This window comes from Pelophylax lessonae, assembly GCF_965119305.1.
Source record: "Pelophylax lessonae genome assembly, chromosome: 11".
In the NCBI taxonomy this organism is placed as follows: Eukaryota; Metazoa; Chordata; class Amphibia; order Anura; family Ranidae; genus Pelophylax; species Pelophylax lessonae.
Window position 1 is genome coordinate 181,661,292 of NC_138778.1, and position 17,525 is coordinate 181,678,816.

The following is a 17,525-nucleotide window of genomic DNA, read 5'->3' on the forward strand; positions in this document are numbered from 1 at the left end:
CATTTTGGATGTCATTTCAGGGGTTTGTTCTGGGCAGATTTGCGAGTATTTGCGAGTATATGGGCGTTCACACATCTGCACGCACAATACCTTCCTAGATAAAATTTGTTCAGATTTATGCTCATATGCGCGTACCAGCACAAAATACTGACCAGGAACGCAGATTTTCCCATTTTTTTATGGAGGAATACTTTGTGCTTATTTACGCACCTGTGTGCACAGGCACATTGTAAATAATGGGCTACATTTTAGCTCCGTAAAAAAAAAATGCTGTACTGCCCTTTTTTTATAAGCTGCAGTGTGCAACAGGCCTGAGAAGCCTGACAATTTTTCTACGAGACCTGCGACTGCAAAGTCACCTGACAAGTCATACCCCATGATTTCCAATGAGTACCATTCATATCTGTGCAACTTTAAGTTGCATCGACTTTAAAGTAGTCTCTTCACTACTTTGGTCTGACTTTGATGCGACTTGAGGTCCATAGACCTCAAGATTACACAGGCATTGCTTCAAGTCACATCAAAGTCAAGCGACTTTCAGTTCGTGTGAAAGGGGCCCAAAACCATGAATGCTGGTATCAATACACTTTTTTCTGTGCCTCGAACATAGGTAATATGGTGTATAGAGTATTTCAGGGATTTATTGGGAAAACATTACCACATAAAACAATTAACTGCCTGATCCAACGACCCGATATGGTGTTCAAGCAAAGATCAGAACGTTTAGGGGTAGCCCAGCGCTGTATCTTGGCCTAGGCCAACAAAGCCCAGGCCTAGGGCGGCACTTTGCAGGGGGGCAGCAAAAAAGCTGCACCCCACACGAAAACAGCCTCCTTCCTGCTCCCGCACGAAAAGGGTCCCCGGCGGCTTGCGCTACACTTTTAGTATAGTGCCAGTCCTATGGGGTGAATTGGCCCAGAGGGAAGGGTCCAGGAGGCAAATCAGTCTGGCACCCCCATAAAGCGGTCGGTCACAGTGCTACCTGATATGAGAATACTGGTGGGTGAGGACATTCGGACAGACCGCAGGCTACCGACCACACTTAATACAAATATCTTAAAAGAAAGGAGTAATCTTCCTCATCCAGTGACATAAGGCTGTACTAATGGGCACTGATGAGGTGGTACTGATAAGCTGCACTGATGGGACTGCACTGATAAGGCAGGACTAATATGCTGCACTGATGGGCACTGATATGCTGTACTGATGGGTGCTGATGTGGCGGCACTGATGGCCACTGATGAGGCTTCACTGATAAGTGCAACTGATGAGGCGGCACTGATAAGCTGCACTAATGGGGCTGCACTGATAGGTGGCACTAATAGGCATCACTGATAGGCAGTTATGAGGCGGCACTGATAAGGCTGCACTGATGGGCACTGATGAGGCTGAACTTATAGGAACTGATGAGGCTACGCTGATGGGCACTGATAGACTGTGGTTGTTGTCTGGGGATTACAGATGACAAAGGGGTGGGTCATATTTAAATTAGGGGGTGCACAAGTTTAGTCAGGCCTAGGGCAGCACAAAACCTAAATACACCACTGGGGTAGCCTTTGGTAGTTGCAAAAAGAGCTAGAAATTGAGTCTATCCATCATATTCCGTACACTGATTAATTTGTTAACACTTCTAGAAGAGGCAAACAGCATGGAGAAAAAAGGGTTACAGTGGGCCTTAAAAATGACACATTCAAATTACAAAATCGCTTTCACCACTGAAATAACCAAGTGGAGTCCGGGTGCTCTCTGCCCTCAAATGAATGATAGGTTCTCTTTATATGCAGTATGAGCATACATCTATATAGTGATTTTGCAGTGATTGTACACTGCAGTATACAGATAACAGAATGATGGCATCACTGGAACACATCATCTCTCACCTTGTGAAGCCCGTCCGTGGCGGGAGTCTACACTGTGCTGCCTCCGGTCCTGCGGCTCTTCATTCCCCCCATCTACAATAAATAAAATCAGAAAATGATTAGACTGCTTGCCATATGATTAAAATGCATTTTTAGGCCTACATTTTAATTTAAAAAAGTGGTACCTCTGATGAACCCAATTCAAATTAGTTCTAGAATGCTAAGAATATGATAAAAGTGCTTTGTTACCTCTGAGGATACAATAACAATCAGCATCAAGGACCCAGGTCAAGAATAAGTTAAAACAAACAGGAAGGGAACATGAAGATTCTATAAACTGCATGAATCAAAGAACAGACAAACTTCCTGAACTGACTGGCATAATATAAACCACTAGTAGTTGAAGAATGAGGGGACAGCATAAGAACTTGTGCCATGAAGTTTTGTGATCTGTTGTAATAAAAACATTTCCACAATTGTCTACATAAACAGTCCGCAGTTGTCCTGCAAGGTCATGCCAGCCATAAAACTGTACGGGAATAAACTTGCTTGCACAACACTCAAAAAAAAAAAAGAAAGTTAATCATTAGAATATTCTGACTCTAATTAGTAATCAGATTGAGTGGATGATGAATAAAGCGGACCTTTACTTAAAAGTCAAAGTATCGCTAATCCACCTCTACACCCTCCTCTAACATATTTGGTGTTTTTTTTTTTTGGGGGGGGGGGGGGGGACCTTTTTCTATCAGCCAAAAAACTGATCATGCTGGGAAGGACGTGCTTCCATGTCATGGCCAGTTTGAAATAGGAGAGAAGGGGGCTTGGAAGGATCACCAGATACAGTAATCCCCCGCTACATTGCGGTTCAGTTTTTGCGGTCCCGGTAATTCGCGTTTTTTTTGTAATGTTATTTTACTATATAAATCATTAAAAATGAAATATTTTTGTGTTTTCCATAGCTCTTGCTATGTCTCTAAGTATCTTTTATGTGTTTAAATGAGTTTCTATTGTTTTAAAAGTGTGTTTAAAGACCTTAAAATGCTTTTACACGTACAGTGACAGTAAAATAAACATGGCTACAATGCATTTTAATAGGGTTTTTCTATTTCGCGGAATTTCACTTTTCGCGGCTGGGTCCGGAACGTAACCCCCGCAATGGAGGGGGGTTTACTGTATTCCACACAAAGGAAGCAATACAAATATAACAGGATACTTTTTTAGTACAATATACACAGATCAGGAATGTGAAATGAGGTAAAAGACACTTTAAAAATCAGCAGCTACAGTATGTGTATCTGCTGGCTTTTATTCAAAAAGATGACTGGAGTTCCTCTTTCATGCAAAAGCAAAATTACAGAAAAACCATCTAGCACATTTCGTTTTTACTTCCTCAGCAGATGTCTCAAAGGATGTCAACACTGCATTCCATGAATGTAGATCTAGAACTAAAACATTCCTTTTTTTTTGTTTTAGACAGAATGGTGAATATTAGAACCCCTATCAGATTTACTGTTATCTGGGGTTTTATAAGAGAGAGATTTCCCCTTAGTCATTGGAGTAATATATATAAAAAAAGATGATAAATATAAAAGAGTGGTGGAAATCTGAACGGGATGTAGATGTGAGCGGTTCGGTGTTTGAGTTCACATTCTGCTATTAGAGGAGTATCAGTAGTAGGTCTGTAGTCTTTCTTGCACAGTAGCCTTTGACCTAGAACAGCCAGGTTAGTGTTGGCGCTTACACACAGCTGGGTCTTCTCTGTTTGCTTGTAAACAAAGCCTCTACAACATCTATGGTGTCTGGAGGTGTTCTCTTGTGTACATTAAACATGTATGAACATAACATATACAACTGCTGGAGAGGGATATAAGTGCTTTCTTTGGGAGTGCCGGTTTCTTCTGCTCACTGAAGAGACGTTCAGCTTTCTTTCAATTAGACAGGAGGAAAGACAGCCGGCATGCCACTGTCTAGCCCAATATTTGTAGAGCACTAGTCCTCATGCATTTCTCTTTAATTAAATGTATGTGGTCCAATAATCACAATGGATGCTGAATTTTATCTATTAACAGTTTTTTTAAAATACTTGGTTGCCTGGATCTTGGATCTGCTCCAGAAACAAAACCAAAGACAGACATTGTCTCTAAATTTACTCTTTTCTGCATTTTCAAAATTTTTTAAAATTCTGCATTTTCTAAATTCTACTCTTTACTGCAACCTTCTCCCCTACACAAGTTTAAACTGCTTTTAATTCCTTTTTTTTTTTTTTTAAAGTTGTATTTATTGTTTTAAATCTGGGCCCCCTCTGCTGCCATTATGGCCTAGGCAAGGATGATGTGTCCTGTTCCTGCAGCCTCTTGGGATATACCCATCACATACTCCAGAAGACTGCAGGAGAAGAGATACAAAGCTGTGTGTGTCATCAGGGGCTGGCTGCCTGAACCCAGAAGAGATAGCTGGGTGCCCAATGATGTCAGAGAAGAACGGCGGCGAGGGACCTGGTGTGTGGCAGCGGTGCTGCTGAACATAGGACAACACTGTATTCGCTGTGCAGGAGAATTTGTGACTGGAGGACAACACTCCATAACAGGTAAGAAAATGGAGTGAAGTTCCTCCAGAACATACCATAGGTTTGCCCTGCCTTTGGTGTTTTGCCTTACGAACCTCAACAAAATGAACCCATGAGAACTGGCAAACGTTTTCTGTTTGTTAAAGAAAACCTACCCAAACCTATGGCTCTGTTTCAGACTTACTTCTTTCAATCCACGTGGATGACCCAGGTTCAGGCTACCACAGCCTGTCCCTCTTCTCAGTCCAAAATAAGTATAAACTGCACTCCAAAACGTGTGAGCAAGCCAGCAGTGGTGAAATGCGTCAAGGTTGGTGGTTTCTGATGGAGATATGTGGAGATGTGTGCAGTTTCAATCTTTTGATGAATTAAATAGAAAGAAGAGCTAAGTTTTGGAGTGTGTCTTATATTTACTTTTATCTTCTGTTTGGCACTACTAAATAATTGATTGCAATGAAAAAAGCACATATAAAGCTATAACTATAGCCATAGCATATTTGCCCATACTGAATAGAACAGGGAATTGTTAAAAACCTTTTTTAGCTTGTTTTTGTGTCTGTATCTCTTCACTGTCTTGGGACACAGGAGGTTCTAACCCTCAAAAAATAAATTGGGCTTTGGATAAACATTTGTCAATACAATTTCAACGCTGCTGTCATTGACTGACTACAAATGATTTGAAGCAAACCATTAAAGAGACAATAAAACAGTGGTCTCCAAACTGTGGCCCTGGGGCCATGCGTCCCTTTGCTTGCCTTTATGTGGCTCTTGGGGGCACTATTTTATCCACTGACACCAACAATGGGGCCCTATTCATCCCACGGAGACAATCGAAAGGGCACTATTTCTTCCATTGATAGCAACGATGTGACAGTATGCCTTCCATTGATATCAAAGATGGGACACTATTCCTTCCATTGAGATCAACGATTGGGCACTATTCCTTCCATTGATATCAATGATGGGGCACCATTCTTTCCATTGATACCAACGATAGGGCATTCTTAACTCCCACTGGACACCAGGACATGTTATACTCCAGCTGGCTCTAGTTTGGCCACCCTAAAGTCTAAAAGACAGTAAACGGCCCTTTGTTTATAATGTTTGGAGACCCCTGCACTATAAGATTAAACATGCAGGGCAAAGTGACAGTGTCTATACAACATCCCCCCAATGGTCCCCATATATTTAACCTACCAAAGCTTCCCCGCAGCTCCTTCCTGTGTTGAGCTGGTGACACTACCCAACGCATCTAGATATGGAGGAGTATGCAATCCCTTCCCTTGTGAGAACGATTTAGCCCCTATCACTGTCATTGTCACTATTCCACCTGGTCAACAACACTGTCAATTTTAATGCTGATGGCTATAACCAAGGAAGGCAAGGCAAGGGAGCATAGGAGAGGTTGGGAGGGGGGCTTTGTAGAAACACAAATTTTACCCTAAATGGGCAAGGTGACTGCGTCTCCTGGAAGATGAACATTTATCTTCCATTAGATTAGATTTATATTTTATCTGTTTATGATTGTGGGCTAAAATGTGTTTGTGTGATTAGACAGATTATCTGCTGTCTGCATCAACTTGAATGTGCTGATAATGTGTAACTAAATAACAAGGAAACCCTGCTGTGCACTCATTTGGCTTGATCTCCAACCTCCAGATGACCACTTCTGTGCATATTTGGTCAACCAAGCTATCTGTGAAAAAACTGCAAGCCTATACAAGGCAAACAGCAACACTACTACAGGCAAAATCAGGACACAGTTCATACTGCAGGTTATATGCTTCAAACTATGCTTGACGTTTGTGCAATCCAAATGGATTTGGTCTTTGATTTTTTTATTCAAAAAAATGTAAACCAGGGGTGTCCAACAATCTCATTCAGGGCTGCATCAGCATTGTGGTTGCCCTCCAAGGGTCTGTTGTATCTGTAAGACTAGATGTTTAGAACACCCTATTACTCATTGCTTCAGTTGTCAAGACTCTCCCACCCTACCTTACATCACAGTGCACCTCCTCACCTTGTGCTACTGCTGTGAGGAGCTGGGGGGGGTGGAGGGGGCTGGGAAGCAGAAAGTGCAGGGCCAGGTGGAGGGCCAGGACTGGAGTCAGCTTTTGGAGTCTGCTGAATGCTGAAACTAGGGGAGGTGAAGACGAGGGATGCTGCGGCTGCACTTAGATACAGGAATCTGTAGGAGGAGTTCTGTCCGTTTGCTGTCAACTGCTGAGACGGGGAATGGTAGTAGGACAGAGAAGCGCCTCTCCACAACTGCAAGAAAAAGTGCAAAATCTGGCAGAGTTGTTCTGTCCTCCTCTCTGTTCATGACTGCGGAGACAAGGTGGAGAAAGAAATAATAGGGGGGGGCAGCAGGAGGTGTGTGAGGACCACATGAAATGGCCTGGAGGGCTGGATTCTGCATGTGGGCCTTGTGTTTGACACATGCAATGTAAATGTTTAGGGAGCTTATCAGAAATGAAGATCTTGGATATAAAGACAATTGTGTAAAGACCGTTACCTAGTAGCAAAGTCTTGGGAATATAATGGTGAGTTCCAGCCATAATGTATCTTTTATGGCTGGAACTCACTCATGGCTGGTATCTTTTATGACTGGAGTCAGCTTTTGGAGTCTGCTGAATGCTGAAACTAGGGGAGGTGAAGACGAGGGATGCTGCACTTAGATACAGGAATCTAAGACAAGGGATGCTGCGACTGCACTTAGATACAGGAATCTGTAGGAGGAGTTCTGTCCGTTTGCTGTCAACTGCTGAGATGGGAAATGGTAGTAGGACAGAGAAGCACCTCTCCACAACTGCATGAAAAAGCGCAAAATCTGTTGTTCTGTCTTCCTCTCTGTTCATGACTGTGGAGACAAGGTGGGGGAAGAAATAATGGGGGTGCTGCAGGAGGTGTGTGAGGACCACATAAAATGGCCTGGAGGGCTGGATTCTACATGTGGGTCTTGTGTTTGACACATGTGATGTAAACGTTTAGGGAGCTTATCAGAAATGAAGATCTTGGATATAAAGACAATTGTGTAAAGACCGTTACCTAGTAGCTATGTCTTGGGAATATAATGGTGAGTTCCAGCCATAATTTATCTTTTAGCCTAAGGCAGGCCATAGACAGTGCAAATTTCTTTCCTGCAAAATTCACACGATTCTCTCATCAACGCAGGCAGTGTTGACAGGGGAATCCCTTCTGCCGAATAACTGTCTTCTCCTTGCTATTTCAGCCACCTGCGATAATTGCAAACTAATCGGGCGAGCTGGTTGTTCTCAAGTTGATCAATCAGCTTGGTATATTCAGCCTGCCCATTAATGGTTCTAATCTATGTGGCTGGCCTAACACAGATGTATAGGCTGCACAACACTAAAAGATTTAGGCCAGCCATACCTGGTTCAAATGTCGGGTGGTTCAGCAGGAACCGAATGTACCAAGTTGATCGATTGAAAATCAGCCTGCCAGATTATTTTACGATTATCGCTAGCAGCTGCTATAGTTGCTAGCAATAATCACTGTCTTCTCCCAGCGGGGAGGGCTTCCCCCCGTGGTTGCAGGTAGGAAATTTGAACCGTGTATGGCCAAACTTATGCCTCGTACACACGCATCGATTATTGGCTGGGAATTTTCGGCCAACGTCCAAACGGCTGATTTGCGGCTGGTTAGTATGATGCTTTTGACAACAGACTCCGACTTTTCGGCCGAATAAAATCTGGTGTGCAGGCTATAAAATTTTTGTTGTCAACACAACGGCCGATTTTCCATCAGTCAGTACAGATTTCGGTAGACAAAAATCTGATGAGCAAGACTGGGCATGCTCAGAGAAGAAAAAACACATGGAAAGTAAACCAGCACATGACATCACTTCTGAAGTAGATTTTTGTTGGCCGAGAAAATTCGTGTGCAGTCTAGGCACATTCCAACCAATAAAACACAACTCTGGACAAAAGTCGGACGATCGGTCGGCCGGCCGATAATCGTTGCGTGTGTACGAGGCATTAGTCTACCCAGGAATTCTATTTCAGTTTTGGCCAAATGCAGGAGAACTGAATCACAATCAACAAAAAGAAAAATGTTGCTGAGGTATGGGAAATTGTGATTCAAGAACTCTTGGGACGACTGCAGTACACAGGACCAATGGTGCCCCCCCCCCCCCCCCCCGTTTGGCCAGCTACACCAACCCTCATCGGCCATTAAGTGCAAGTTTCACTCTTCCATGCGAATGTTTATTGTATTCTGTATTACAAAGAATACCAGTGACATTTCACAGCTGGAGGAAGTAAAGCAAGGAAGGTGATCCAATCTGACAAGGACCTCAATATTAAAACAAAAGGGGACACTCTAAATATAATGTTGGATATGTAAACTCACATAGCAGTATGTGAATGGTTGCATGTATATATCTGAATGGCTTTCATCCTGCAACCAAAAACCCGTTAGCTCTCAGCAAAACCTTGAAAATGAGCCAAATACCGTACTGTGAGTAAATCCAGGTAAAGTCAGCAGTTAGGAGTTATTGCTGGGTTCTAACTGCATTACAGGAAGCTCCTTCCAAGACACATAAACCATTTTATGGTCATGCCTAGTTGTTGTGTGGAATGACATTATAAAGCCAGGAAAGGCAGAGGAACGTTTATATCCCTTGCTCAGAAAAGGAACAAAAGTCGGGGAAGTGATAGAAAACCTTTAGCTGAAAAAAGGAAACCTATTTCCAGGAAAATCCTGAGAAGCAAAAGTTCACACTCAGAGGCTGGATATGGACAATATAATACTTAAAGAGGAATGATGGCAGCTACCCAACGGAAAAGATCTAAAATAATGGTAACCTTTACAGGCTTCATCAATAAAAAAATATAAGTCTACCTCAACCTAAGAGCCAAGCTAAACATTATTTCATTTAAAAGGACTGAACAACAGTTTTACATACTTTTAGATTTTTTTAGTTAAAGCGGTATAAAACCCCAAAACAAGTGTAATGCTTTGCAGCTTACCACAAAAATATGGAAAAAATGAATTTGCTTCTTTTTAGTTAAAGCGGTATAAAACCCAAAAACAGAAATGGAATGTTTTGAAGCTTCCCAATCCAATAAATGTGGTGGCTTCAATCACTTTCTTTCTTAGGCTATCTTTCTTTTATTCTTGTGATCTAGCCAGTAACACATTTTGTGTCTAAGGGTACATAAACTCCACTATAGGAGCAACAAGAACTCCTTTGGACAGCACCATTGTCAATATAGGATAGTGTAATGCCTAGTGAACACGCAACGATTATCGGCCGACCGATCGTCCGACTTTTGTCCAGAGTGGTGTTTTGTTGGTTGGAATGTGCCTAGACTGCACACGAATTTTCTTGGCCAACAAAAATCTACTTCAGAAGTGATGTCATGTGCTGGTTTACTTTCCGTGTGTTTTTTCTTCTCTGAGCATGCCCAGTCTTGCTCATCATATTTTCGTCTGCCGAAATCTGTACTGACTGACGGAAAATCGGCAGTTGTGTTGACGGCCAACAAAAATTTTATAGCCTGCACACCAGATTTTATTCGGCCGAAACGTCGGAGTCGGTTGTTGGAAGTATCATACTAACAAGCCGAAAATCGGCCGATCGGACGTTGGCCGAAAATTCCCGGCCAATAATCGATGCGTGTGTACGAGGCATTAGGCTGCCCATACATTATACAATTTTCTGTGCGATTTTCTTTAAAGTGGAGTTCCGGCCTATTTTGCAACTTTAGTGATTCCTGGAGTGCTCACTATGCTGATCAACAATTGGGCATTTTCAATTTTTTTCTGGGGTCCCTTACCTTATTTTCAGGGCATTTTTGATTTTCTCCCCCCTCTGTGGCCACGGCCACTGACATCACTTCCGCCTTTGCATTGCATCCTGGGAGCTGTTTGTCATCACTCTCAAGAAGCCGGAATCAGGAAGAACTCCCTGAACACTCCTTGGAATCAGGAAGGAGGACACGGCAGATTACACTGCGGCTTCAGATGCCAATGTCTAAGATGGCCGCGCCCAGACAGCGTTTTTAAAAGTAAGATTTTGACTAAAATCCAATACTGTACACCTTGTAAGTATGAGAATAGCGGTTCTGTAAAGGGCGAGGGATTAGTATTATAGGGGTATTTTTAGTTAAAAAAGGTATTTGAGGCCGGAACTCCGCTTTAAGTTTACCTTCAACTATGTAGTATAAAGGCCTGCCTAATTGGATACAATTGAAAGTGGTGTTTAGTTTTGACCTCATATACATTGAACATGTATGGCTAGCCTAAGATGCACTAGCAGATTCACACTTGAATAAAAAATTAAATCCATCTGTTTTGTCTCAATCCTAAGTAGCCAATGGGAGTATTTCCTCTTAAAGTGTATGATGTAAAGACATTTTATATATACTGTATTTTCTGGCGTATAAGACTACTTTTGAACCTCAAAAAAATCCCCCAAAAATGGGGGGTCGTCTTATACGCCGAGTATGACATCTCCAAGGTAACCTAAGTATAAGTATTACCGGTAGATGTAATCTCTCAAGACGCTGGCTGTGTGGAAATCCTGTACTGGTATACTGTATGTACCGTAGCTTCGGCTACATACAGTGTACTGTACTGAGCCAATCAGGGAGAGCGATGTATTCGGTTATTGAATGCAAAGCCTGCTCGGTTTGGTGGAGTAACAGCAGCCCGCCTCTCTGACTCTGCCAATCCGAACAGGCTTGGCATTCAATAATAGAATACATCGCTCACTGTGATTGGCTCAGTGCGGTATACTGTATGTAGCCGAAGCTACAGTACATAGGGTATACAGGTACAGGATTCCCACACAGCCAGCGTCTTGAGAGATTACATCTACCGGTAATACTTATACTTAGGGTACCTTGGAGATATTATGAAAGATTACATGTATTACAGTACTTGGGGTACCTTGGAGATCTTTGAGAAATCTGATGTTTTTCAATGGTGTTGCCTTGCTTCGGAAAGGGGGTAGTCTTATACAGCGAGTATAGCCCAAAACCTATGTTTTAACTTGAAAATTAGGGGGGTCGTCTTATACGCCCAGTCGTCTTATACACCGGAAAATAAGGTATATATATATGTATATATACATACACACACATATATACATATAGTCCATCTCTGCAATACATGCACATTTCCCCACCATGTTGTATCCCATTAATGTCCATGCAAATGCAGAATAATACTGGTTGACCTCCTTGTACTCAGTTTTATAGTTCTGTTGTAGGCCAACACCACATACCTTTTAGTGGACGGTATGCCAGCCGTTCCCAGTGTCTTTTGCTAAACTACTCAGCCACTCTCTGATCTCTACAAGAGTAATGCCTACACACGATCAGAAAATCGGAAAAAAAAAAAAAATACAGCTTTTGAAGGGACTGTACGATAATCTGATGGTTAGTACACAGCTTTCGAGAGCTGATCGATCGACCGTTCATGCAAAATCACCCGAAGGTACAAACTATTTTTCTCGTACAATACCAGAATGTATGATTTTTGTTTATTCAGCACAGCAATCATCCGAAATAAATTGGAAGATCAAGACCACAGAATACATTACAATACAACACATTCCATCACTTCCAAAGTTTATTCTGCCATATGAGAATTTTCATACCTTTAGTAAACTCTTCATTTTCAATATGAGACTAGCATGCAAAAAAAAAAAGGGACAATTATTCGTCCAATTTTCTCATTGTGTGTATGAGGCTTAAAGTGTAACTCCACTTTTGTTGAAAAAAAAAAACATTTCCCCTCTAGGTGATCTCTGTACATTGCAGATTTCTACCTTTTGTTATTCTGAAGAAATCACTGTTTGTTCCTCTGTGCTCAGTGAGTCTAATGGAAGTGGTATAATAAATATCAATCATCTGTGCAGCTACATAGCACTAATGAAGAAAGCTGCTGGGCCTGCATTCCTTTAGACGTGTTCCTATTGGGAGTATCTCACCAAAGATGACATTTTTGTTGCAGGGGATTTCTGAAATCTGACTTGTATTTTAGTGCAGACTTCTGGGAAAATCAGTGAGCCAATCACACAAGCAGGAAGGCATTCTGTATACATTCTGTGTACAGAACACCTCCAGGTAGCCATATTGCATTGCATTTTCAGAAAAGTACAGTGGCTTCAGTTCGAAAAGGAAAAGTATTTTTTTAACCACTTGTCGCCCGCCTAGCATCAATTGACGGCAGAGCTGTGCGGCTCTAATTCTAGGACGACGTCATATGACGGTACTCCAGAACAGCCGATCTCGCGCACCCGCGGGGGGGCCGTGTTCCTAGGACACGGTGCGACCCGGATCTTGGTAAAGAGCCAATGACATGGCTCTTTACCCATGTAATCGGCTGTGTTCAATCTCAGCCGGTCACATGTCAATGAGGAAGTGCCGTTTATCGGTTCTCCTCACCTCCCACTGTCAGAGTGTGTGGCGAGGAGAGCCGATCAGCGGCTCCCCTTCAGAGGAAAGTCCAGGAAAGGTAATCAGGGCACTGATCATCAGTGCCCTGATTACAGTAAAGTACGACATAGTAAAAAAACAGTGCCCAATGAATGCCCATCAGTGACACCAATCAGTGCCTACAGTGACCTCAATCAGTGCCCATTAGTGATGCCAGTCAGTGCCCATCAGTGCCGTCCAGTGCCCATCAGTGCCGCCTATCAGTGCGGCATATTAGTGCCTCCTTATCAGTGCCCATCGGTGCAGCCTATCAGTGTCCATCAGTGCCGCCTCATCAGCTCACATCAGTGAAGGAGAAATATTACTTATTTACAAAATTTATTGACAGAAATTAAGAAAAACTTTTTTTTTTTTTTTTTTTTTTTAATTGTCTGTCTTTTTTTCTTTTTTTAGTGTGGAAAAAAAAATTTATAAAAATGTAATTTGGGTACAGCATTGCATGACCGCGCAATCATCATTCAAAGTGTGACAGCGCAGAAAGCTGAAAATTGGCCTGGGCAGGAAGGGGGTGAAAATGCCCGGTATTGAAGTGGTTAGAAACATTCAATTACAATATGACTTGTGTCGCAATTGTATACGCTATATTATTTTTTCCCCATGAAAATGGAGTTACCCTTTAAGTCTAATCATTCTGTAGTCCAATATAAGTACTAGGAGTGCTGAAAAGCATCTTTGAGATAACACAGGAAGTATGCAGATGACACAGGACATTTTGACCAAAGCCATCAACCAAATATAACAAAATGCTTACATAATCTATTTAAAGTAGAATTTTAAGCAAAACCTTTTTTCTCATTTCGGATAGAGTAAGGGAGGGTTATAACCCCTATAAGGTTTATTTTTGCTGTCTTTGTCCCAATGGGAAGATTTACCTTCACTTCCTGTTCTATAGCCAACATAGGAAGGGAGAATAAATCCCTGCAAATTAAGGGAATCTCTTGGGGGCCCCTAGATCCCCATTGGAAGACTTCTCCTCTATTTTCTGGGGACAACCCAAAATTTGGTGATTTTTTTTACTTTCAATGATGCAGCACCCTCCTAGGTAGGTGCTATTGAGAGAGTATATTTTTGAGTCCTGTCTGCTTACCAGAGGGGCTGCAGGTAAATCTATATTGCTTTCTGCCTACGAGAGAGCAGGATCTGTTAGTGAGGTCTTCTCGTTGTGCTCAGTATGCGATTCATTCAGTCTAAAGAGTGTTTCACGCTGGTCCAATAGGGAGGTATGTTGGACAGTGGGAGGAAACCTAATGAATTGGTGGGTGCATAGGCTCTTGATACAGTCCTGGTGATTGGCAGAGGGCAGATAGCTTCGGTGCATTCTGAGATACTGTATAAAATCCAGGAGCACATGAGCTGCAAGGTCTTTGGCTGGAGAGCAGAGTCCCGGAGGGAGGGGGCGGCTGCCTCCTCCTCTGAAGAGGTGCTATGCGGTCGCAGGAGGTTGTCCCAAGGGCCTGAGGAATGGATGAGAGAAGCTGAACCCAGAGGTCCAAGAGAGCTGACAGAGGGGAGACACTGGAGATCCTGGGACCACAGTATCGTGAGTACAGGAACTCGTGTCAAGGGGACTGACCTGAGGGGGGCCACCCCTAAGTGTAGGATAATGGTAAACGGGAGAAAATGAGAGCAATAAAAACTGACAGAGGATCTAATCCCTCTCCACTCCATCCAAAACTAAAGAAAAAGATTTCCTTTAAATATACTTTAGCAGTCCGAAATGGAGCAAATAAAAGAAGTTCATTATTAGCATTTACACACACTAAAAACAGCCCATTCATTGAAACCAGTAACATCTATAGGACGTATATGTAATCTTCTATCAATTAAACTTTAAAAGGTGAAACTTAACTATACTACAGTTTGTTTTCTCATTATTATGATGACGAAACATTTCATGCCTGATATTTGGTTTTAATCCTGAAACTTTTATTAAATTAAATAAAAAGTGCTTGATGCCCTGTGCAGATTGGAAATTGGCAGTGTGGGTGGGCCACAAGCTTTATATTCACTGTCTGCTGTCATCACAGAGCACTCTTGTTAGGAGCGAGTCTCAAGCATCAGCGTTCACGAGTCAGCACAACCATTAATTATTCATTACTAAACGGTCACTAATTTGCTCTCTTGCTTGAGTTTGATGTGTTTTTCTGGAGCCTGCCAGATCTCTTTAAGGAGCTGAATTGATATGAAGTGTAATCCTATTCATCCTTTATTTACCCCAGTCTTCTCAGGACAGCCTGAGCGGCAGACAGAATATGTAACACCAGCTAGCACTCTAATGCTGATAGGTATTAAAGGGACACTATTACCATAATAAAAATAATAAAGCTTGTTTTAGAATATACAGTACGCAAGCCATAGGTGTGCGCCTCAAAGCATTTGTGCATGTGTATATATACCGATGGTATCAGTAGAGCAGAGGTCGGTGTCAGTAGGGCAGGGATTGGTGTCAGTAGGGCAGGGATTGGTGTCAGTAGGGCAGGGATTGGTGTCAGTAGGGCAGGGGACGGTGTCAGTAGGGCAGGGGACGGTGTCAGTAGGGCAGGGGATGGTGTCAGTAGGGCAGGGGACGGTGAATGTAGGGCAGGGGATGGTGTCAGAAGGGCAGGGGATGGTGTCAGAAGGGCAGGGGATGGTGTCAGAAGGGCAGGGGATGGTGAATGTAGGGCAGGGGATGGTGTCAGTAGGGCAGGGGATGGTGTCGTCAGTAGGGCAGGGGACGGTGTCAGAAGGGCAGGGGACAGTATCAATATATAGATTAAATTATTCATTATAAACACGGACATTATGCTATGATCGGGATCAGTCTACAGGTTTAAAAATGTCACGCTATACTTAGAAGAAGCTTGATAAGAAGACCCTAAATAAAATCCTACTTTGGTTCTATTAAGGACAAATTAGAGACACTCTTCCCTCTTAGGCTGGGTTCCCCCCCTCCTGCGTGTGGCTGCGAGTAGCGATTTCAACCACAGTGAAAATGCACTGCTCTGCTAAAACACGTGGGGCTGCCATTTATTCTGAATGGCAGCCCCATGCATGTAAAATCAAAGTGCGTGTGTGGGAACTGCAGGGAAATCGCATGTTCAAAAACACCATGTGATTTCCCTGCCGGTGCATTTTTGTCAATATTGCTTTACTAACTGAAGCAAAACACAAATGCACACCAGCTCTTAAGCCCCGTACACACGTAGCGATTGTCGGCCGAACGATCGGCCGTCTTTTGTCCGGTGCTGTCCTGTCGGTTGAAAAGTGCTAAAGACTGCACACAAATTTTGACGGCCAACAACAGCCGACTGCAGAAGTGATGTCATGCGATGGTTAACTTTCCGTGTGTTTTTTCTTCTCTGAGCATGCCCAGTCTTGCTCATCTGCTGTTTGTCGGCCGAATTCTGTACTGACTGAGGAACAATCGGCCGTTCTGGTGTTGGCCAACAAAAATTTTAAAGCCTGCACACCAGATTCTGTTCAGCCGTAAAGTCGCAGTCGGTTGTCGGAAGCATCATACTAACAAGCCGACAATCGGCCGATCGGACGTTGGCCGAATATTTACGGCCGACAATCGCTACGTGTGTACGGGCCTTTACACTCCCAACATTTCTTTGACATTTTTGAGAATGGCAAACTGATAAAACATGCCTCACTCAGATTTTCTGGTCATTTGATGTGTGATATCGGCAATCTGCCTTGCTACCTATCACAAGACTTCAATGACAGCAATGAAGCAAGAAGTAACTTTTCTCCAAGTGAAAAATGGAAGATCCGTAATATCAGGGTAGGCAATGGCACCGTCAATCCTGGCATGCTATTATATTAGGCTGAAATTAGCTATTACGTAAAGGTATATACAATATATATTTTTTAATATTTTTATAAACCAAATATTCTACCACACATGGAGACTAACTACAGATGGGCAATAGAGCTTAGGAAAACAATGTGGTAATCAAACATTTTTATGCCAGAATTTAGCATTCCTGCTTTTTAAGCTATATCCGTCAGCTTACCCCATTCCCACATTTCATTTCTATGTTATTGCCACCATCTCATCCCCTAATCCTGACCCCACCAAGGATAATGGATAACAGTGCAGGACTCAGGCATGCCCAAAGGGATTTTAATTAGAGTCTGTATTTAGGCAAATTATCTTTCCTTGAAATTTTAGTTATTAATTACTATTACTAATATAATTTTCCCAGAGCTAAAACGTAAGATAAGATGTTATACTTTAGGCTTTTAAATGCCTAATTTATTATGCTGTTAGGGTTCATATTGAGTTCAGCATTAGGTTCATACTTAGTTCACCAATCATCACAATCCATTGTCACAGTATTCAGTCGGTGTATAAATCCTAACATATGGAAAGTCGAGACAGAAAGCCTTCATATTTATTTTAACATCTGGTACCTTAACACAACCCCCTTTTTTGCTAAAGACACTAAATTGTAAAAGTAAACAGGCAGTTATGGATTACAATATTAAAAGATTAGCCAAACAAGGTCATTAAACAAGGTCGTGAAAATAATGAAAACTAAAGAAGACAATTGTTCAATGTTACCCTTTGCTACATCGCAGATACTGTATACAGGTGGTACGAAGAGCATAGAAGTGTAACAGCTAGCTATGCATGGGAATCTT

The 17,525-nt window shown here is 42.4% G+C and overlaps 1 protein-coding gene across 6 annotated transcripts in view; it reads right to left on the bottom strand.

Annotated features, from left to right (window-relative positions):
* The window catches only part of TANC2 (tetratricopeptide repeat, ankyrin repeat and coiled-coil containing 2), a 773,447-nt gene that overhangs the window by 236,772 nt on the left and 519,150 nt on the right, over positions 1-17,525 (bottom strand). For all 6 annotated transcript variants that reach the window (XM_082271257.1, XM_082271258.1, XM_082271262.1 and 3 more), the window contains one exon: positions 1,881-1,952. In XM_082271257.1, coding sequence (XP_082127383.1) covers positions 1,881-1,952 — 72 coding nt within the window. The remainder of the gene's footprint in view (positions 1-1,880; positions 1,953-17,525) is intronic.